Source organism: Leguminivora glycinivorella, chromosome 7 (genome assembly GCF_023078275.1).
Source record: "Leguminivora glycinivorella isolate SPB_JAAS2020 chromosome 7, LegGlyc_1.1, whole genome shotgun sequence".
NCBI classification, from domain to species: Eukaryota; Metazoa; Arthropoda; class Insecta; order Lepidoptera; family Tortricidae; genus Leguminivora; species Leguminivora glycinivorella.
The window spans coordinates 10,475,543-10,499,705 of NC_062977.1; the positions used below are offsets into that span (position 1 = coordinate 10,475,543).

The window sequence follows — 24,163 nt, forward strand, 5'->3', positions numbered from 1 at the left end:
CATTTGGCATCACAATTTGTGAATTCTCTTTTCATAAAGCTGTTAGATAGCTTATCCGCTAGTTAAAACTACATTTGACTGCATTATAATTCGGCTGTATGGATATAACTAGCTTATTAAATGTAATGTGTCATTAATTAGATGTCTAGACCATTTTTTTTAGGGATACTGAATGTTAAGCTGCGAGTAATAATGTCAGTCAAGTCGAACTACGGACCATAATAAGGTAAGAAACGAAACAAAAGAAATAAAGTCACTCAATCATGTCAATCAATCGGTAATCCTGGCAGTGATGTGGATGCCGCTCTCGATGAAAGAATAAAAACAATGTTATTGGGAAAATATTGTATTGCTTTTCTTTAAAAAAAAAATAGGTACTAACTTTGGTATAGATCAATGTTTTTAGTAATTTTTCGATCAAAACATGAAATAAAGCCTTAAAAGGTCATAATTATGAATGGTAACATACACAACCAACCACCTTTTATATTTTCAGTCTGTGGATTTTTCTGACCCACCTCAACTCGAGTCGAGCGCGGTTTTATCAGTGATGACTAATCAGTCCTTGAGTCCAAAACACATTATTAGTTTATACACAATTTACGGCCCTATGTGTATGGGTGGGATGTACGACAGCACTAGCTACAGGCAAAGAGGATCGAGTATTATTGAGAGTTACTGTCAAAGTAAAATGTGTAATCACAGTGCATAGACTGCCATCTCCCGACACAAGCTTAAATCTTTTGAACCTCAGTTTTGACAATTTAGCCCATATTCTTAGCTTGATATGTCAAATATTAATATTAGCGCCATCTAGCCGAGCGTCCCCCAAAGGTGTATCGCTATCTAGGGCACCGTACCTTTTTCTATATGGTTTTGAGGTACGTTTTTTTCTTAGACTTTATCTGTCTATACGGAGTTACATATGTCTTTGCTACAAGCCAGACCACTGGCCATCACATACCTATAATTTCGCAGAGTACTAACCTGCAGTGAGTGTGGCTACAAATTTGCTGCAAAGATTGGCTATATCGGTCACCTCAGAACGCAGCAGCGACGCTTCGAGCGGTAAAAAGCAGTCGCTATGAGTGTCTCCATGAGTCATGAGTGTTTGTATGGATACGTACAGTCCTCGTGCGTGTGCTGCGGGTGCTGATGCTGGTGCTGGTGCTGGTGGTGGTGGCGCGTGGGGCTGGGCGAGCTGAACATGGGCGGCGGCGGGATGGGCCCGATCTCGGACAGCGCTATGGGCGGCTCCGGCAGCTCGGACAGCATTAGTTGCTCGTCGCCGCCGGGCTCCCCGTACCCGCCTACTGGAAAGATAACAGAAACTATTAACCATAATAAAATTAAATAAGATACGTCACCTAGTCGCTTAAGTAAAACGCTCGCGGTCACAACCCAATATCGTTTTTTATTGATTTTGAGACGGTTAATTGACATTTAGCTGCTTTAACTTTGCTTGAAATTAGCTTATTCTACGTGTTACAAATACACATAATATGCGTCTTGTTGTAAAATAACAATGAAAATAGAATAACTAGGTCTCCGATCCATCTGTTTGCTCTCATCATCCTTTGACTTTTTTTTAGCATAAAACATATGTAGCTAAAGTCCAAGTATATATAAACACATCCGCTCTACTGCCTCGAGACCCGAGAACTCATGCGTGGTAATATCTTAAAAATAGAGGGCCAACATCCCGTAGGAGAGCCATCTCTAATTTAATGAAAGAGACAGTCTTAGACTCCTTACAGCTTATTTGTTTTTCTAATCGGTAAGATTTGACAAGTGAGAATGACAAAACACGGGGTTAACTCATTTTCAATCCCCACAATACAGCTTTCTCCTAAAACCCTGAATGGCACTGAGTATTTATGCTGCAATTGAGCACCTAAATAGGATTAAATACTACCTTTCAATCGGCACTTCAACTTGTGGGTAAATTCCAACAATGATTTTATTGCACTATTGAGGTAGGAGTTTATTATCGCCTCGGTCCTTTAATCGGCCTTTAGGCAGTTAAGAGTACGAGCAGAGGTGTTCGAAATCCAGTGAGAGAATTGCACGCAGATCATAAAGAGCTAAGGATAACATAAATCATCTAGTTACGGTGCTTTGCGATATATTCCTGGTTCAGTTAGCATTGTTTCTACCGTAGCATAAACGTTATATCCTGAAGATTTACAGTTTACAACTCGACAAAAATGTAGGCTCACCAAACGGCGCAACTCAGTTTGAGTGACACCTTTTGTTGTTGGAGTCAGAAACAGAAGCCGCGAATGAAATGGAAATAGGAAAAGTAATTTCAATTTACATTGTCTAGGAAAATATATCCACGTTGTTTCTTTTGCTGCATACTATACAATACTGACAAACACATAAAAAGAGAAACTGGAAACGTGCGTAAATACCGTTATGCTTATTTGTTTAAAACAATAAACTTTTACATGTATGTATGTATGTTGTCCTCATGCGCGGTGACGAACGTTGTAAGTTGTAACCGTACTATCCCACTACGCGTTACGCCACGTTTTTTGGCTAACAATGAGCTTCGGTACATCCGTCTGCCCAGATTGGTGAATCACACAAACATTGTCTGGCAATTATTAGATAATGGCTCTTTTTGTGGCTCATATCGAGTGGCCGTTTTCATAGCCACAATGTACGAATAAAAATGAGGCAGACTCATTCTTAAAGTTTTCTGAGACTTGACAAGGGCACATCGCTTGATTAATGGTACCTATGCGGCTAACGAAAGTTGAACCAAGCAAATTCAATTACTTACTTACGAGGCAACACTATTGATCAAGATGAATGTGGGTTGTGTGTGTCTAACCTAACGAAATTAAATTCTCTTGTTTTATTATATTCGCCTCGCTAAACGAAGTAGGTACCTACAGATAAAATAATAAAATAGAATTAAGTAGATTTTAGTTGAATATTAGGCAAGCAAATATTTAAAAACCGGCCAAGAGCGTGTCGGGCCACGCTCAGTGTAGGGTTCCGTAGTTTTCCGTATTTTTCTCAAAAACTACTGAACCTATCAAATTCAATACAATTTTATCCTTATTCATTTTTAAATACCTATCCAACAATATATCACATGTTGGGGTTGGAATGAAAAAAATATCAGCCCCTACTTTACATGTAGGGGGGGTACCCTAATAAAACACTTTGTTGGCGTGATTGATATACATATTGGTACCAAATTTCAGCTTTCTAGTGCTAACGGTTACTGAGATTATCCGCGGACGAACGGACGGACAGACAGACATGGCGAAACTATAAGGGTTCCTAGTTGACTACGGAACCCTAAAAAAGTAAACAGAATTCGGCATTGAGCCTTACACCTATGTTAAGATAATTAAAAATATCTTCTTATCAAAATTAAAATGAAAGAAACTGTTTGATTTCTCGACGTTACGACTAGGTACTGACCTACGTCTCCTTGATAACATATCCGCCGCGTGTGCTTGCCTGCTGTCAAGGAGTTCGGACGCTCGGGCCTCATCAGCTCGCCGCCATTTTCCAATTTGTCTTTCTTTGGTTCTGTAAACAAAATAAACAAACGTTGTATAATAGGAAACTATAAGCAATTCTGTTATCAGCATGTTGCTTTTGGCACTTTGCTTGAAATGAAGTGGGTAAACACGGAATAATACCGAATAACAAACGTAGGGCTGGAATGTATTTATACCTATCTAAATTGCTTCTTATACATTGAATCTTAAATTTTGTATCGTTGCTTTATCACGATCGTAACTAGAGAATGGTAGAATACAAAAGATCGATTTACGACGTTTTTATGTTTATGCTGTGATTTTCGCTAAAAGCCCGCTTTTACGGTTCTTTGCCCGGTTATTAGAGGCAATAAATGTGCGGGGTTAAGGGTGGTATTTCGCTTTACAGATCTATGCCGACTACAAGCGGCTACATCCCAACATGATTGTCGCTCACGCACGTTCTCAGAGATGACGCGACGATTTAATTTGCAATACCAAGCGCGTCATGGGACAAATTTAAAATCATGATTCGAATTAGGTACGTTCCTCTTGTTTGTAAGGCAGTAAACAACGACATAAGAGCGTATTTTTAGGGTCATGAACAGTGGTTTGTTTCTTGTGCTTCAACAGGTGTAACAGTCATGCGAAAAAGCCGTTTAAAAAGACACTCCTCACCCCGTAGCAACAGATACAAGGTAAACTGTCACGGAGGTGGATAATGTGGGTATGATCAGGCTAATAATGGGAAACATGCGCTGGCGGCACGCGTTTCCATTCATCGCGGCGCCCACCGCGTGTCCTTGGCCGCTCTATGGGAACGCAATTGACGCATCCCGCGACACAGAATTAACCGACTGACGAGAAACAAATAATAATCAATGTCAAAGTCGATCACTTGGCACAATTCTTGAGAAGATCTAACGCTTTAGTATAAAATTAACAGCAGTTTAAAGATAGATTATAAATTATTATGTACAGTCAAGGTATTGAATATAGTTGCGGACAAAGCGCCAAAAATATGTATCGACAAAAAGTCATGTGAGTGACACAAGAATGAGAAATTAATTTTTACCTGACAGGATCCTAACCGACGTACGAATAATGTAAGGTACCTAAACTAAATATTTTTTAAGAAAAAAAAAACCGCCTTCCTTTGGGGTTCTGGTGATAAATACTTTCAAATGTTGGATTATGTTATCAATTCGTCTGTATATTTTTTAATGTTTGTTATTCGATATCTCCGCCATTTCTGAACCAATTTTGAAATCTGGATGATTCTGAAGTACTTACAGATGAGAATGATTATCAGAACGGAACTCTAACCAGGGGCGGCTCACTCTTCATCAGCAGTTCCACTGTACCAAATGTCACTGTTCTGGACGTAAGTGCATGCTGTTCTTATAAAAATACCAAAGTCACTATAAGTGTGCCGTTCAGATTTGAGGAGTTCCGTTCTGACCATCATCAGCAGTTCCACTGCACCACATGTCACTGTTCTGGACGTAAGTGCATGCTGTTCTTATAAAAATACCAAAGTCACTATAAGTGTGCCGTTCAGATTTGAGGAGTTCCATTCTGACCATCATCAGGAGTTCCACTGCACCAAATGTCACTGTTCCGTACGTAAATGCATGCTGTTCCTTTAAAAACACAAAAATCACCATATGTATGCCTTTCAGATTTGAGGAGTTCCCTCGATTTCTCCAGGATCCCATCATCAGAACTGGGTTCTGAGAAAAATGGGACCAATCTGTGTGCATATACATTCAATCAAAAGAAAATTTTTCAAGATCGGTCCAGTAACGACGGAGATATCGAGGAACAAACATTAAAAAAAAATACAGACGAATTGAAAACCCATTCCTTTGAGATTTGGAAGGCGGTTAAAAAATAAGTTTACTTAACCTTGTCTGCTGATCATAAAAACATTTTTTTTTATACCATTCTGTCATTAGTAATTAACTAATTAGGGTAGGTGCGACACAGGAAAGAAGTGCTTTGTGGCATCCCACGACACAAAATTAACCAACCCGACAGACAAAAATTTCGCACCGACATCGCCTACGCGAAAACGAAACTATGATTGATTCAATAATTATATTTGGTACCCACACGATCCATCATACTCGCTGCCTTGGCCTACTTCGTGCGAATATTTAGTAAACACAGCTTTGTTATTAAGATTTGATAGTGAGTGATATTTCTCTGTACAAGCTTTTGCCACTTTTATCAGATTACACAGATGGCAAAGTTCCAACCGGGCACATGAACAATTGGCAAAAACTTTACATCTTAAACATCTTGCAATAACTTAAAACTATCTCATGCTACCTAGATAAAAAACATATTGGTCTAGACTTTGGAAAATCATGTTTCATTCATGTTCCCTGGCCTACAGAACTGGTAACTATTTTGAAAATTCCGCATTAGCGGCTAAATATTTTTGTGTCCCGTCTTTATCCAATCGCAGGAATTACTTAGATGTAATGTTTTTGTTTAAAATTCTTAGAGGTGCTATTAATAGTCCAGATCTCCTGAAGTTAGTGAACTTTGGTTGTCCGCGTCTCCCCTTGCGGCCTAGACCTTTATTCCATGTTAGTTTTTCTCGTAAGAACTATGCTAAGCATACTTTTTTCAGACGAGTTCCCAGTTTATATAATAAACTTTTATTCGATATTGATCCCTTTAATAATTCGTTATCTAGTTTAAAATTGCAAGTGAGACGTAAACTTTTTAAATAACTTTATTATAGTAAACAATAGGTATTCCTTGATGTCTGTATTTATTGATGCTTTTTGAATCGTAATTGTATGTGTTGCATTTCTTTTTTGAACTACGTTGTATTTATTATACTATGTACTACGCTGTTTTATAACTGCATACCTACTGTTTTAAGTTAACTTCATATGTATTTTATGAACCTCCAGGTCTGTTTGTATTACTTTCAGTTTTTTGTAGGTACTCTATGTACTATACCTATGTATGATGTATATTACGACTGTTTGTGTTCTAAATAAATTAAATTAAAAAAAAAAAATGTTTAGGTAATGTGTAGTAAATTATAGTTCGAAGTAATCGAACAATATAATTCGTTCACATCGAAAATCCTCAATATTAAGAGAACGCTAATTAGCTAATTACTTAGTGACAAGTCAATATGCTGTGGACGAAAATTAGAAATTACAATTCCATTCCACCTATGAACTTTTTTCAATATCAGCATTAAACGAGAGATCGACTTCAAAAGAGCCCCAAATTAATTAAAATATCTACGTAATCAAGTCATTACTTCTCGCCCTATAAAATCAAATTAGTCATCAAAGGGACGAAGCATCCAAGATAAACAACTAAAAATGGGGACTGTTATTTTACGGCTTTCAGCATCAATGGGTCCGGAGGTCTATTGACATACAATAACTCTCAATCATTGTAAGCGTTAAGTTATACAAGGACGCCGGTGTTTATTCAACAGGCTGGAGGGAGTGGGGGTCGGTGCGCGAGCGCGCTGACTTGTTCGTACTGTGGGCTCAGCGCCGATCGATCCGCCGCCCTTGGCCGAGCACCCTGACAGTTCCGAGGACGTCGTTCGCTGCAATCTTACGTAACCACAACACCCTATCCCGCACGTGTGACTTTTGAAGGACCTCTGCGGATTCAAGGTTTTTCCGCTTTCCACGATGCCGAGGCCGCGGCATTAGAAGAGAAGACCGCTATAATTCGACTGCTATAATTTTTCAATAAAGTCGATTATTACATCGTTTTTAGGGTTTCGTAGTCAACTAGGAACCCTTATAGTTTCGCCATGTCCGTCTGTCTGTCTGTCTATCTGTCCGTCCGTCCGTCCGTCCGTCCGTCCGCGGATAATCTCAGTGACCGTTAGGACTAGAAAGCTGAAATTTGGTACCAATATGTATATCAATCACGCCGACAAAGTGCAAAAATAATAAGTGGAAAAAAATGTTTTATTAGGGTACCCCCCCTACACGTAAAGTGGGGAGTTTTTTTTTTCATTTCAACCCTAACGTGTGATATATTGTTGGATAGGTATAGGTATTTAAAAATTAATAGGGGTTTACTAAAATCATTTTTTGATAATTCTCATAATTTCGGAAATAATCGCTCCTAAAGTAAAAAAAATGTGTCCCCCCCCCTCTAACTTTTGAACCATAAGTTTAAAAATATGAAAAAAATCACAAAAGTAGAAATTTATAAAGACTTTCTAGGAAAATGATTTTGAACTTGATAGGTTGAACAGTTTTTGAGAAAAATACGGGAAACTACGGAACCCTACACTGAGCGTGGCCCGAGACGCTCTTGGCCGGTTTTTTTAACAACTAAATATGTGTAAATATTTACTATGATAACAAAACGTTAAGGTTTGTTGACTCTTAGGTGTTGAAACTAAAAACGATTTGTTTACCAGAAACATAAATTTTAGTCGTGTTAATTACATAATATTAGTTAGACGGCGACTCGAAGAGTGATCGGTGATGTAATTTGGCAGAAATGCGGACGACGCGAAGGACCTGTCGCCAGTAGTAGGTAGTCCAGTAATAGACGCAATGTCAAGAGTACGGTACACTAGATGGAACATCTGCACACATTCCACTAGCAACGAGCGTGAACCCGGGACAGTTATTCATATAGTTACCGAGCGCATAATCTCAAGCACCATTAAAAGTGTCAACTTTGGAAACTCAGAATTCTTGCGGATCTGAAGATCAATAATGTTATTGTGGTTTGCCAAATACGATTTTTTCGGGAATCATATGGCACGAGTCACGAGCTCGTTAAATACATCTCCAGTGACAAGCGTAGAAAACATCAATGACGCGACATCTCGTCTTCTTAATAAACACTCTAATTTAAAGACGAAAAAAGTAACTCTCTGTAAACGCTTAGAGCGATGAAATAAGAAATGATAGACTTATATCGCAAGAAATATCTACCCTTTTAAGTATTCCATGCTATGCTATCAGCGTCTCTGGGGAAATTAACAACCATGTAATGCAAGTGCTCATAATTATATTTATTATGCTCTTACTCACACAAGAATTTTCAAATGACCGTGTTAAACACTCTTTTCATGCGCAATGTACCAAATAACAGCATAAAGAGTTAAATAATTTATGAAAAAGTTATGTGAATGTTTCAGGGGGAAGATAAATTGGTCTAATGGATTAAATTGGGTCGCGTTAACGCGAAACCGAGAGATTCTTTCACGAGAATGACGTGGATAAGAAACATTCGTGACATAAACGCAGCTCGCACGTGGGCGGGCGACGATGCCCGGTAAACTTAGACATTACGGATGATTATGTTACGTCTATGTTTATTGAACTACGCAAATGTTTAACCACTGTTTTACAAATTATTGGAATTAAATTAATATAGTAAGGCCAAAGGTAAGCGGTATGCAACATTTCGTTATAATAGATCCCAGGTTTTAAGGTTAGGTACCATCCTGTCCTTTACCTCTACATTTAGGTAGGTAACGGTACATACTTTTGATGACTGGTAACTATTTATATTATTGTATAATACCTCTGTAATATGTGAGTAGTGATATTTTACTCAGCTTAAGTGTTAGAAGTACTGTTATGTAGATGTGCTATTACTGATTTTCTCAATATTATGTGACTTAGCAGGGGTTCCTAGCAACATAAGGATGCTGTTTACGTTTAGATTCTCGCTTTTACTGTTCCTACATTTCAAATCAAAACAATAACGTACTACTATATTTTATAAATAGCACTAGCCCTGTGTACCTAACGTAACGTGACTCAGTACCACGTCGCCACATCTAATTTTAAAATGACCGATATTTTAAAAGAACTATAACTCAGTGCCGACCTATTTATCTGGACATTGAAATGCACAGTATAGTAAGAGAACACGTCAGTAACTCAGTACCAAACAAGTGTTTTAAACCAAATACACAGACATATATAGCAGTAAATAATGTGATTGTGTGTGAACTTGTAATGTGATTCAATGCAGATTGCCAAGACCTAACTTTCCCAAACTCACTTAGAACTTGGCATTCGTAACGAGGAAATAAATTAGGTTCTTTTCTACTTGAGAGATTTCTTTTAGCAGACGTGCAAATAATTGAACGACAGCTGTTTCATTCCCATTGTTCGGGTAATGAAATCGTTTTTCTCGTTTAAAATGAGAAATCTGCAAATTTAGGTACAGGCACTTTACGCTTTATAACAACAATATTAGAAAAGAGAGTACTGAAAAACAATGTTTTCATGTGAGTGCAACAACGTGAACAGCTTCCTTCTGCAAAAATATGTAGATACTTGTATTAAATAGCATATAATATAATTTATTAGGTTCATTTGTAAATAAAAAAAAACCGGCCAAGAGCGTGTCGGGCCACGCTCAGTGTAGGGTTCCGTAGTTTTCCGTATTTTTCTCAAAAACTACAAAACCTATCAAGTTCAAACCAATTTTCCTAGAAAGTCTTTATAAAGTTCTTCTTTTGTGATTTTTTTCATATTTTTTAAACATATGGTTCAAAAGTTAGAGGGGGGGGGACGCACTTTTTTTTCCTTTAGGAGCGATTATTTCCGAAAATATAAATATTATCAAAAAACGATCTTAGCAAACCCTTATTCATTTTTAAATACCTATCCAACAATACATCACACGTTAGGGTTGGAATGAAAAAAAAATTTAGCCCCCACTTTACATGTAGGGGGGGTACCCTAATAAAACATTTTTTTCCATTTTTTATTTTTGCACTTTGTCGGCGTGATTCATATACATATTAGTACCAAATTATAGATTTCTAGTGCTAACGGTTACTGAGATTATCCGCGGACGGACGGACGGACGGACGGACGGACAGACAGACATGGCGAAACTATAAGGGTTCCTAGTTGACTACGGAACCCTAAAAAGAAGTAAAATGCCCACGAAAACTTCAGAAACTTTTGACGTTAACAGTTACTCCATCCAAAAATGAACTGTCATATTAGGGAGCAACGCTGGCCGCGTCAAGTACTAAGTACTGGTATAGTGTCCCGTGTTAACGCTCAATCAGCCTCGCTCATTATAGACAAACATCTACAGCTTCTCAAGTGCAATCGCTCAGATAGATGCTTGTTGAAAGTGGAACGGTTTGACATTAGGAACAAAAAAATGTCGAGAACCCTTCTTCCGCGATCAGCCGGTGCGGAGTGCGGAAGACAAGCGCGGCGGCAGGTCAAGGGCGGCGCGCGGCCGCGGCCGTCACTCGCTGCCAGAGGAAACGGGCCTTTTCACCCAACTCACACTAATCCAGCATTCTCAGCCGCTTTCATGAAGGACAAACGGGCTTCAAATGGGATGCGGCCTCGGATAATAAGCTAAATTCTCGTCGTGTTTGAAATATTATTGTAATGTGTTTTGGATTGCGAAATTGTGAATGTTATGTTAGTAGGTACCTACTTAAATTCCTGTGGCATGTTTCTACCTATTTAGTTAAATGAATGTTTCACAGGCTAACCAGCATTAACAAAGATGAATTAAAATTACGCTTTCGTAAATATGTCGAGAATAATCGAATTCCGCGGATTGTTTATTACCAACAGTTATATTTCGGTGCGAATTGCTTACAGAACAAAGTACCTGACAGAACTAACACTGGAAACAATCCAAATGAGCTTTAGATCTTAGTACTTGTAAAGTAAAATGCCAGCACTCAGTTAACAGCGGTACATACCTATGTAAACAGTATGTAGTACTATCAAGTGAAGAGAAACATAGACTCACGCGCAGTTTACCTAGCCGTCATCTACTGCGGTCCATTGCAGTTCATCTTATCAGCAGGGCCAGCACGTCATTCTTATGTCATTAATACAAATAGAAGAAGACGTGTCATTTTATGATCTATCTATGTCGCGGCGAGACAGGTACTGTTTCGGCAATCATGTGCTTCTTCAGACACTAGGTACTAATTTATTCTTTATTCCATCATGATGGATATATTTTTTAAATATTACTCAAATTTAAAATTTTCAAATTCCCGCTCGGAAATAAAGCTAGCAGCGCGATTTCACGGAATGTGGTGATTGACATTCAGGAGAGCAATTAAATGGCGGTTTGCACGACGCCGCACTCTCGGCACATACTTGCGCGAGGCCACGCGACGGCGCCTTCTGCTGTTATTTATCGGCGTACGCGCCGATATGTTACAACCCAGTAACTGGAATTCACTTCATGCGCACCAATACAAAAACTTTGTGAACCTTACTTATTTTAGTCAAGTGAGTTTTAGTTCCTAAAACGGGCCGACTGTAACAGTGCAATACGATGTGATCTGTCACTTAAAAGGTGGTTGAAGAAATGTTATTTTTTACACTGACTGTTTAGTATAGTATCGGTGTAACATCTTATTAAAATCGGGCTAACATAAACATTTACGATGTGAAAAAAAAACAGAGCGGGTCTATTATATGTGGGTCGTGCCATCAACTCGTTAATTCTTGGCAAGGGATTAGAATAATACTCTAACTGGTAATCCTCATCACATCGATTGGCAAATCCGCCTTCGTCGAACGGATACTGTAGATAATCTCGGTACATGTAGGTAGGTAATAATTATGCGTGACAGCTCACACTTGATCCCTGGAGACAAGTACTCGTTAAGTATTAGAAATAACGTAAGTCGGAGCACGTAATATCTTAACATAAATCCGTCTTTCTTTCAACTCATCTCCTTTACGGTAGATTTACGAAAACGTTATTGGAAGAAAATTTTGTGAAATGTAATGTTACGCTCTGCGTACCTCAATCCTAAAGCAAGGGTCAACTTGACCATCGTGATCGCTTTCTAAAAACCGAACAATAACTAAATACCTAGTGGCTTTTGTTTTAGAAAGCTAAAAAAGAAATGTTACCACGTAAACGTCGCGTTCACTTTTGTCTCAAAAAACAGCTTTTGTTGCAATCTACATTTTCCAGCATTTCTCGCGATATCACGCAACACCTAACAATTTGGAATCGCAGTTATTTATTTCTACCTCGTGCTTTTTTCAACTGTCGCATTGCAGTCATACGAAACAAGACTGCATATACGATTCTGATACTAATATTGTATTATTAGCAGTAGTAGTAGTAGTAATAAACTCTTTATTGTACAATTAATAACAAAAAACACAGTAATTACAGTAAAGAACAGTACAAAGGCGAACTTATCCCTTTGAGGGATTTCTTCCAGTTAACCTTTGAGTGAATGAGATGTTTCCATATAAATTAATGTTTACAAAAGCTACAAAAAACAGTTTTCCCCGAAAGGTTAACGTTTACAATAGCATTAAAATTCACGAGGCTGTGGGTTACTGTCCTTTCTTTCCATGAGTGCTCTTAGTTATTTAATATTTATGACGTCTCTCGAATTACTTACTATAGTTTTAGAGCCAGTTGCATCAACCACATTTGACAGACACATCATCGTCACGCAGCAGAGGTCTATGAAACTTCCCATACAATAAAATTTTACGAATGCTTTGACGGTGACAGACGGTTTGGTGCAACCGGCCCTTATTATTTAAGAGGATATCAAGAAAATATATTTAAATACAAGATTATAAAGGATAAGTAGTTATCATAGAAAAGTAAGCAACAACAAGCTCGTTAAAAAGGCAATTTATCTCAAAAAAACTTTTAAAATACTTATTTTTAATTTTTGAACTTGGTATCACAGTCCCCGTGTCACGGATGAGCGCGTGTAACCTGCAGTCCCCAGCCTAGCCCAGATTTTCATACTATCGATTACTTTTTATCTCAGAATCACATTTGATACAAGCTCGATTTCGCTATCATTATTTTGTGCTTTGCTGCAATTGGTATTGTCGTCTTAAGTGCTCCTGCAAGAATACATGCATGTTTATTGTTTACTTAGCATGTCATCGTCAAAAGTACAAAAATAAATATTTTGTAAATAATAAGGGATATTTTGGAAATCTTGATTCGTTGTATTGAGAGTTGAGACTCAAGACTTCTCGTAATTTTCTCTCTTGCTTAGCTGTTTGATGTTTGTGCCAGTTGTTTACCAGGGACATAACGTAGGTAGATACCCATAAGGTATGCCCATTGGTAGAGATAATTTGATATTAAACATTATAACCACAAAATTAAAATTTTGAAAAAACCCCCGACCGCGACATAGTGGACCGATTTTTATGAAACATGGCTAAGAAAAGAACACTCCCGACTAACTCAGCTTTCAAACAAAAAAAACTAAATCGAAATCGGTTCATCCGTTCGGGAGCTACGATGCCACAGACAGACACACACACAGACAGACAGACAGACAAACAAACAGACAGACAGACAGACAGACACGTCAAACTTATAACACCCCATCGTTTTTGCGTCGGGGATTAAAAACCAAGATTTAGAGGACAAACTGGACATAGTTATATCGAGAAATAAAATGAACATCATTGTACGAAATCCTATTAAAAAAAAACCTAATGTTCACATTTCACATAGTCTTATTGTGAGGCGATTTACGAGTAGGTCCTTATGTAGAATATGTACATATGCCAAATTTGTGTACTTCAAAAAATGCCATATAAATTTAATCATTTACCTACGATGAATTTTGCTTCTAGTGTTTTACTAATAATCTTTTCAATTTAAGATTAGCAGTTAAGCTCATAAATGCATGTACGTTTCTTAGAAATAACCAGATAAAATTTTAATATTTTTTTTTACTAATAAAATTTTTGCAAAATATTTTTGAGCTCTTTGTTAAAAAAAAGTTGAATTGAGTATAATAATTTATTAATGATTGTATAATATCACATACGAAATGAGTTTTGCGTGACTTTAATTATCGTTACTGCCATGTAATTTTAATTCCTAGGAATACCAAACTGCTTTATTTGTTTATAAAAACAGCCAAATATTCGCTAAATTTTAAATATTCTTTAAGGTCGTAGTTATCATTGAAATTTCCAACACAATGGAATACCTAAATAAATAATATTCAAATCGCAAGGTCTACCCTTGCCGGAGCAGCTAACAACTTTCGGACCAACCCTGATATCTCATGTATTCATTTCAGCCGTTATTGATTAAAGGAAACTTGTAAATTTATAAACTAGTGTCATTGTAAAAGGCAGCCATGGTCAAGTATCGCCATAGTGATGATGGGAGCGTGACATTGACATTGCCGGCGCGTCGGCCGGCGAACGCCCGGCAAGCGCGTGCGATAACAGCTTGTCAAACTGCTTGTTGCTGCTGTCAGAAACCTACGTAGCATGCCGATGTTAAATGTAAGCAAAGATGAGTGATAGAGTAGAGGCAGTTTCAGTCAGCCGGTGAGTGATAAGGCGGATGGCTGTTATCGGTACCGTTGCGAGTAAAGAGCGCGAGGTTCGCGCATTGCCTGGGGACGGGCGACTTGCGGCGCATGTAGTAGTGGTCGTGCCGTTGCGGCGGCGGCGGAGGCACGAAGGGCGGCGGCGGCGGCAGGCGCGCGGGCCTCCGCCTCGCGCCGCCCGCGAAGGCGTCCATGGCGGCGAGCGTGCCGACGTCGCTCATCGTCGCGGCGTCGCGGCGCGCTCGCGGCTGGAAGACTGAACTGAACGCTGCGCCCGCACGATCGTTACCCTGCCGCCCCCCGCCCTCACGCCGGCACCGCGCGCGCCCTTCGATCGCCGCCCGCCCTCAGCGCTGCCGGCCGCCCGCCCACGCGCTGACTCGCTTTGTTGTGAATTTTTAATTTATCGCCATTCATTTGGTGCTAGAGAAAGAATCAACAGCACGATATCTTCAGGTTCAACGACCGCATGAGATTAATCAGACTGTTGAAAAATAAACAATTACGTTAAACAAATTGCTTGTATTATTCAAAATCAACACGAATGTTTTATGAAAAAATACATTCACATTTCTAATTAACTACACTATTAATATTTATGTCAGTATTGCCATATTTTATCGTTGCAAAATACCGACTATGAAACGTTGTTCCCAGACAGTTATCCTGCTAAAATATGCAAACGAACTTTTGAAAGTGTCATAACTTTATTGTTCATAGTCATTAGTAATCCACCTCTGTGGATATAACTTGGTGTTATTGTTCACGCACTATCAACCAACTTTTATTTTACTGTACAATTCAGAAGTACACGTATTAGAGGTAAATTAGTAATGCAGGTATTGTAGGTATTAAATTAATTTCCATAGGAATGTACCTCATGCACCCCCGTGCATTCTTCACTTTAAGGGTTTCTGTTTGGTGCGTTTATTTTCGTAGACGTCTTGATCAGTGGGCAGTGGCTCTACCTTTTAAACTAGATATAGATACAGATACTATAGATATAGATACCTATGCTAGTCGACGATACTTTCGACTTCTACTTTTAATATAAGATTTTTAATAGAATTAAGTATTTCCAATGACGAAGCAATGATGTTACGGATCTTATGTAAATACGCATTTTTTTGCCTTTCCCCACCTTAAAAAAACTTCATACTGCAAATGAGTTCAATTTAAATAACGAATACAACGATAACGCGGGGGTGTACAAAACTGCTGCAATTGCAAACTCCCACGTCCATGCAGACGCAGCTGCGCTCATTTAGTATAGAGACCTGCACTGTGACGTCAAAGGAGTTTGTACAATTGTACAACAAATACATATACATACGTAAAGAAAATATAATGAAGGTAAGCGTAATTATATTCCTTTTAAGGTAAGTATAAGGCGATTCATGAGAGAGACATGAATGGAAGGAACAAACCTTTTATTCTATGAGTGACACCTGCATCGATGTACAGTCGTAACTGTCAAGAGCTACCATTTTATCGCGGTTATCCTGTTACACACATGCATATTTTCATTCACTCATTCGTCCCAGCACGGTAAGTCGACCTGTAGGAGTCCGGATAGCACACCCTTTTTACCTCATCTACCTATCTCTAATCTGTGACTTTAACTAACTTATAGAATGGACCGAAAGAAAAAGAAGATTCAGAAAATAACCTAAAACTTAACATATCCTAAAAAAAAAAGTTCAATTAAGTCCCTAAAAGTAAGTATACAAATTGTAATGATTGGATTATGCTAGTTCTTACAAAGTGCGAGATTAGGTACGAAGTAATGAAGGTAAAGCAATTTGGTAGTTTAATAATTAAAATTTTCCGTAGGTCTGTGTTCAAACAACGACAATTAGCGTGGGTGGAAAATCTGCTGAAAAGCCTCTGAAATTAACTGAAATTTAATTTAGGGTGGTCAGACGTCACAAACAAAGACGTGTTTGGAAAAAAGCTTTAAGCATATTTTTGTGTGTGTATTAGGTTTGGGGCTGGATGAAATGTCAGTGTTTTTATTAAATAAAAGTATACTTCAATGGTGGGCAAAGTACAGCCCGCAGGCGAAGGGATTGTATCCGGCCCGCCACCGGCCCTTCAAAATAGTTTTTTTTTTGTATGAATAGGTAGACGTTTGACCACGATCACACCTGATGGTAAGTGATGATGCGGTCTACGGTGGAGCACGCTTGCCTATGAGATACCTATTTACTCTTGTTTTTATTTGATAATATGTGATATGGCCAGAACTGTAGTTAAAATGCATTTATTATGTAAATCTGGCCCGCCTCTAAAGTTCCTTCACATTTTGGCCCCCAATGAAAAAACTTTGCCCTCTTGGTTGTTTGTTTGTTTGTTCGTATACTTTCAAATTTTAAAGGTGCTCGTGTCAGGTTTTTTTGACAAATACTATAACGAAAATATCGAGTCTGAGAACCCTGTTTAGTTTGAGCTACGCTCATTGAACCATAATATGTAGCAATGAACTGTGACGTCAGAGGAGTTATTACAAATGTATCGCACATGGATTACTTCTTTATTATTCATGGCGAGCGGGTTGGCTAACGCTGAACTCGATGCGGCTATAGACGCAATATTAATGTATAATCCACGTCATGAATGGAAATGGCTTTCAAAGGAGCAGATTTACAAAAGTGTAAGCTTATAAGAATAAATTTGAAGATGAAAGCGATCTTATGAAAATTACCAAAACTTTTTTTTTATATATATTGGTTTATTCTTTAGGTTTAGTATCATTATATACCTATATCTATTTGTGGTCTGGTCTCCTAATTCTAAGTCTCCATCAAAGAGAATGGAGTCATAGAGGCTTATGATCAATAGTACATTACATCAGAGGCCGAGAAAATGAGGATTTCCGGCCAAGTGGGTATATACCGGATAGGGATACGAGGCCGGGAATCCGTTTTCACGCCGAGGCATGTATAGTGCTTTTCTCAAACATACAATGAAATAAATAAAAAATGCTCTAAAGGACAATATTTTATAAAAAAAAGTTACTTTGCAGGCCTAGGCCTGAAAAATAATATGAAATCCCTTTACAGTCCTCTCGAGTTGTTGCGCCCAAAAAGTGATACTTCCCAGCCCATTTTAATGAACGTAAAGACAATATTTCATTGCATGTTTGAGAAAAGTATTTTTTTAGTCACAGCATCTTTGCTGCCATCTTTCGATACAGGATTAAACCTTATAGAACGTCGGTTAAGGAGTTTTATTATAGGCTAGGTACCTATCTATCTTTGGTCTCCATACGGGAAATTTCGTTTAAACTTTACATAATCTACAAAAATATGACTGTACAGAAGTTCTGTAACAAAATTAATGTAATGTTTACCCAATTTTTTCCTCACTAGGTGCTAACGCGTTTAAGAGCGCTATGACAAAAAAAGGCGATATATTGTAAAATGCACAATATTTATCGACAAAATTGTACACTTTACTCATACTAAAAGACAGTGAAAGTACTTGTTTCAGTTAGAACATCTTATTAACTGTCGGTTAATTAAAAAACATATGGAAAAAAAAGCTTTTTCAATTAGTAATGATTGTTTTCCTGATGCTCGTTTAGGAAAAACCGCGTGAAGCACAGAATTCGGAGCTCTTATTATCTACAATTTGATAAGCTCACTCTCATAAATGAGGTAAATTTAAGTTCCAAATATCTTGTACTTAAGGCCCATTAAACAATATTTATCATTTAATCCTTTGAAATTGAGAAATTGAAAGTAAAACGAACTCAATTTTGTCTTGAAAATACATTGAAACAAGTGATCATTTCTCCGAAAATCTACATATTATCGAAGTTATTTTAGTATATAAATAATCTGTACAATCTGCTTAAATTGCTGTTATCCATTTGTCGTTATAATATTATATAATGAATTTTTGCCAATTTTTTGAAAACTAGCCTTCCTGTCGCTATTTGACCGGCGACGGACGCCTGCGATTTCAGTGCCGCGCCGGAGCTCGTATAGGTGAGACGTATGTCACTTCGCTCTCCGAGTTTTGATCGCAAACGTCGAGAATATTTATCGTTGTGTGGGTCGGACGCCTTGTTTATACACGGGCTATCCTCGCATTGTGTGTGTGTAAACAGCGACCAACGAATTTGATCCTAGATCCGTAAATATTTGCTTTTGTAATATTTTGTTATGTTTGAATGTTAAAGTATTACAACGTTATGATGATAAATATGTAAAAATTACAATACGGTCAAGATGATAAGACACATCAAGATGGTACTCGGGATCTGATGATGGAGCCAGAAGGTGGTCACCAGTACCAGTGAACCATGTAAGTAAACGACTTCGTGTTTAGGCTCGTTGGGTTCGTCTCAACAAGACCTTTGACAAGAGGTGGTACTCAGGGTCTGATGATGGAGCCAGATGGTGGTCACCAGTACCAATGAACCATATAACTAAACCCAGAGATGGGGAAATCGTAATCGATTCCGGATTACACGATTACTTGATTTTACTTTGTAATCCACTACTGGGTGTCAGATTACTTGTAATGTAATCAAGTGAAACGGTAAATTACCATTACATGTAAAGGAATCACTAATCATCTATACAATAATTACTATTACCAATAATTCGGAATCATAGTCGATTCAAAATAACTGAAATTATTGACTTGATTACTTTCAGATTACAAATATGTAGTACCTCAGATTGCTGACTGTCACTTTGACACAAAAGTCATCATGGCTGTCGTAAAATAGGTTTTAGGGGGTGCTGATTCCAAAATTAATGACCAATGTGGAATCTGACATTGCTGACTGTCACTTTGACACAAAAGTCGTCATGGGTGTCGTAAAATAGGTTTTAGGGGTGCTGATTCCAAAATTAATGACCAATGTTCAATCTGACGTTGCTGACTGTCACTCTGACACAAAAGTCGTCATGGGTGTCGTAAAATAGGTTTTAGGGTGTGCTGATTCCAAAATTAATGACCAATTTGGAATCTGACATTGCTGACTGTCACTTTGACACAAAAGTCGTCATGGGTGTCGTAAAATAGGTTTTAGGGGTGCTGATTCCAAAATTAATGACCAATGTGGAATCTGACATTGCTGACTGTCACTTTGACACAAAAGTCGTCATGGGTGTCGTAAAATAGGTTTTAGGGGTGCTGATTCCAAAATTAATGACCAATGTTCAATCTGACATTGCTGACTGTCACTTTGACACAAAAGTCGTCATGGGTGTCGTAAAATAGGTTTTAGGGGGTGCTGATTCCAAAATTAATGACCAATGTTCAATCTGACATTGCTGACTGTCACTTTGACACAAAAGTCGTCATGGGTGTCGTAAAATAGGTTTTAGGGGGTGCTGATTCCAAAATTAATGACCAATGTTCAATCTGACGTTGCTGACTGTCACTCTGACACAAAAGTCGTCATGGGTGTCGTAAAATAGGTTTAAGGGGGTGCTGATTCCAAAATTAATGACCAATTTGGAATCTGACATTGCTGACTGTCACTTTGACACAAAAGTCGTCATGGGTGTCGTAAAATAGGTTTTAGGGGGTGCTGATTCCAAAATTAATGACCAATGTGGAATCTGACATTGCTGACTGTCACTTAAAGTTGTCATGGGTGTCGTAAAATAGGTTTTCATGGGTACTGATCTCAATATTAATGATCAATTTGGAATCTGATATTGCTGACTGTCACTTTGACATAAAAGTCGTTATGGGTGTTGTCAAATAGGTTTCCAGGGGTACTGTGCAATGTCAGGTTCCAAATCGGTCATGACTTTTTAAATCATTTCATTAATTTTGGAATCAGTACCCCCTAAAACTATTTGACTACACCCATGATTCCTTTTGTGTCAAAATGACAATTAGCACTGTGAGATTCCAAAATAGTTATTAATTTTGGAATCAGCACCCCCGAAACCTTTTTGACGACACCTATGACGACTTTTGTGTCAAAGTGACAGTCAGCAATGTCAAGATTCCAAATCGGTCATTAATTTTCAAATCAGCACCTCCGAAACCTATTTGACGACACCCATGACGACTTTTGTGTCAAAGTGACAGTCAGCAATGTTAGATTCCACATTGGTCATTATTTTCGGAATCAGCACTCCCTAAAACCTATTTTACGACACCCATGATGACTTTTGTGTCAAAGTGGCAGTCGGCAATGTTAGATTCCATATTGGTCATTAATTTTGGAATCAGCACCCCCTAAAACCAATTTTACGACACCCATGACGACTTTTGTGTCAAAGTGACAGTCAGCAATGTCAGAATCCACATTGTTCATTAATTTTGGAATCAGCACCCCCGCAAACCTATTTGACGACACCCATGACGACTTTTGTGTCAAAGTGACAGTCAGCAATGTCAGATTTCACATTGGTCATTAATTTTGGAATCAGCACCCCTAAAACCTATTTTACGACACCCATGACGACTTTTGTGTCAAAGTGACAGTCAGCAATGTCAGATTCCAAATCGGTCATTAATTTTTAAATCAGCACACCCGAAAACCTATACTCGTGGTATATGCACTTGAAATGTGAAAGTGAAAATGCTAGAATGACATGTAAACCAAAAACAATTTGAGTGACATAAAGAAGTAAAGTAATAAGCCTGGAATCGAAGTAAAGTGGAATTCAGATTACTTAAGTACTTGATTACCGAGGAATCCATATTACAGGAATCTATATTATACCGATTCCAAAGGAATGGATTACAGAGGTAATCATAATACAGCATTACAGTAATTTTCATATAACAAAAGCAAATATTTGGGATGGGATCTACTTTTATAATTAATTTTTTAAATAAATTTTAACATAATTGATATTATTTTGCGCTACATTCTAGTATTTTCGTACAAAATAATGTTTATTAGAAATCAAAAGTTTATATCGAGATAGTAGATTGTGGTTGTTATCAAAATTCCATAGAAAGGATCAAGATTGTTTTGTCCATTATTGTAGTGCGAGCGAGTGATAAGACGTGCTAGAAAGGGTCGGCATATTGGGCTCGCGCGGCGGGTAAAATACCTAATTTCGCCCGACGCCGAAATGTTATAACGCTCTTAAATAGGTATTACTTTTTTATCAAGTATATTGGTTCCGCACTTCACTAAAATAAAACCAAATCTATAATATAATATTTCTCAAATTGGGTTATTAGGTTATAGAATTTTAAATCTTAAGTCTCAGTACAAGTTTCATTAAAGCTTGAACCAGAACTTTAATACGTTACAATTCTCTTTGTACGCCTAACAAAAGGAATACGAAATTTAGAACAGAATGGGAAAGCAAAGACCTATTTCTGGCGATTGTTCCACCCAATTCCATTTAATACATAATTTACATCGCGCAATACTTATGAATATCGACGGGGAATTTCCGAATCCTTAAAGCATTAAATAAGCTATAGTACGCGCTTTAGGAGATATAACGCAATTCTATTTGAATAATGGATTTATACTCGATATTTACTTAAGCTTCATCGGTAAAAAAAGGTTTATTTATTGCATATTTTTCCTATTCGAGGAGACCCCAAAAGGCATATTTTTCCTATTCGAGGAGACCCCAAAAAGCTTCTCTTTGCGTTTTCTCTGGTTTCTGCGACACGCAGGTCACGCGGGTCATGGCAACGTGGGGTTCGTTTGGCAAACCAAAAATTGACGTAGATAGGTATTTAGTTTTTCCAAATGCCACCTGACCTTCCAAACCCTAGACTAGGCCAAATGATCGTCACTGTCGTGCGACGCAACTGATGTATTTAAAATATCTATCACAAAGAGTTGTTGACAGTATACTTTATTTAATTCCAACTAAGAGAAGCGTCACAGAAGTCGTAGGCGCCAGTCGACAGCCAACTCTTCTCGCCTCAACTTTAAATTAACGTAGTTAAAGTTTGCTCAGCTCCAAACATATATTATGCTTAACGTGTGATTAAATCTTTCATTACCTGTATTACAGGTTATTTGATTAGTTAGTAGATTAATTCATGAACGTGCAAGTTGTGCAACACAAAAGGAGTTTTGGCGTCGTGTTCTGGTCGTTATTAAAAAATAGTCATATACGCATATTTCTCACTGTCTCTCTCTATACTGAAGAAAAGTCATCGCAAAGCATTTATTGACAAGTGTACCAACCAGAACATTTAACAGGCTTTTGTCTCCCGCGAATATTTTCAAATAATGAATATAAATTGTATTACGGCAAGAAGCTTCGTGCTGGTAGCAACAGCAAACTAGCAGAGTCACCAATAGAAACCGCTTTTTCTGCAGACACCGGGGCGTACGCTTCCTAAAGTGACTCACCTCTTAGACAGGCACAGCCCATGATGTAGCCCATCATAGAGACCCTCGGCGCCGGCGGTGGCGGCAGGCGCCGGCCTCGGGGCGGCGCGCGCGACACGGCGCCCGCTCTCACCCGCCGCCTCTGACTCCACGCCCGCAGCCCGACTTGCCCGCGCCCAGCGCTCGTGTACGACACGGCCGCGGAATCATATTTAACATTTATTGCTTTGTTTTTAGTTCAGACTGTAGTTCGTAGACTGAGTAAAAAAAATGTTGCTATAAAATGACCGCTTAGTCGCGGTCTGCGTGAGCACCCGCTGCTCGCGACCGACTTTAGACGCTGCCGCCCAAAACCAGTAACGGATAAATTATCTGAATGTACGTGTGGGAGTTATGATCCATCTGTGGTAGATGTTGACACGGTTTAAGAAAATCCGATCATTACTAATGCATTTGTATTCTAATAAAATGACACCGGCTACTCGTAACTACACAAAATGAATTTGTGTATGTATAGCGAGGAAATAAGGGATTAGCGATTGCGTCGTTGCCAACTTTCAATTCGTTGACAGCTTAAACACGACATAATCACGAGTAAACACCAGAATTTTACTCAAACATGACACATTCGAAATCGGAAGTGGTGTACTGTAAGTAAACTGTTCAAAACCACATCTAGGATATGAACGTGTAGGATATGAGACAATTTCAAATTGTTCGCTCGATCGAGATCGTGAATTGTGATCCTACCGATATTTAAAGCAATGAAAACAATATGTAATAATAATACTACATATTACATACATAACCGGTAGATATATCAATTACATAGGTTGATAGTCCGTATCCGTAACCTCTACGGTAAGAACTCATTAAGAAAACGGCTTCATCCCAGTTTCGACCTAACTAACGTTGAACTGACGTCGGGAGACACCGCTAAATCAGATTAAAACTTTCCAAGTTAGTTATAATTACGTCTGAGCCCTGTGGCTATGCATTTACTCGACAGGCGCAGTCGCCAACATCTGACGGCAGGAGTTT

The 24,163-nt window shown here is 38.3% G+C and overlaps 1 protein-coding gene across 9 annotated transcripts in view; it reads right to left on the reverse strand.

Annotated features, from left to right (window-relative positions):
* The window catches only part of LOC125227821 (phosphatase and actin regulator 1), a 79,492-nt gene that overhangs the window by 13,482 nt on the left and 41,847 nt on the right, over positions 1 to 24,163 (reverse strand). For 7 of the 9 annotated variants that reach the window (XM_048132182.1, XM_048132178.1, XM_048132177.1 and 4 more), the window contains 2 exons: positions 3,442 to 3,552; positions 1,128 to 1,313 (listed from right to left, as the gene is read on the reverse strand). In XM_048132182.1, the coding sequence (XP_047988139.1) occupies positions 1,128 to 1,313; positions 3,442 to 3,552 (297 nt within the window). The remainder of the gene's footprint in view (positions 1 to 1,127; positions 1,314 to 3,441; positions 3,553 to 24,163) is intronic. The other 2 variants (XM_048132176.1, XM_048132183.1) reach the window with 2 other exon arrangements.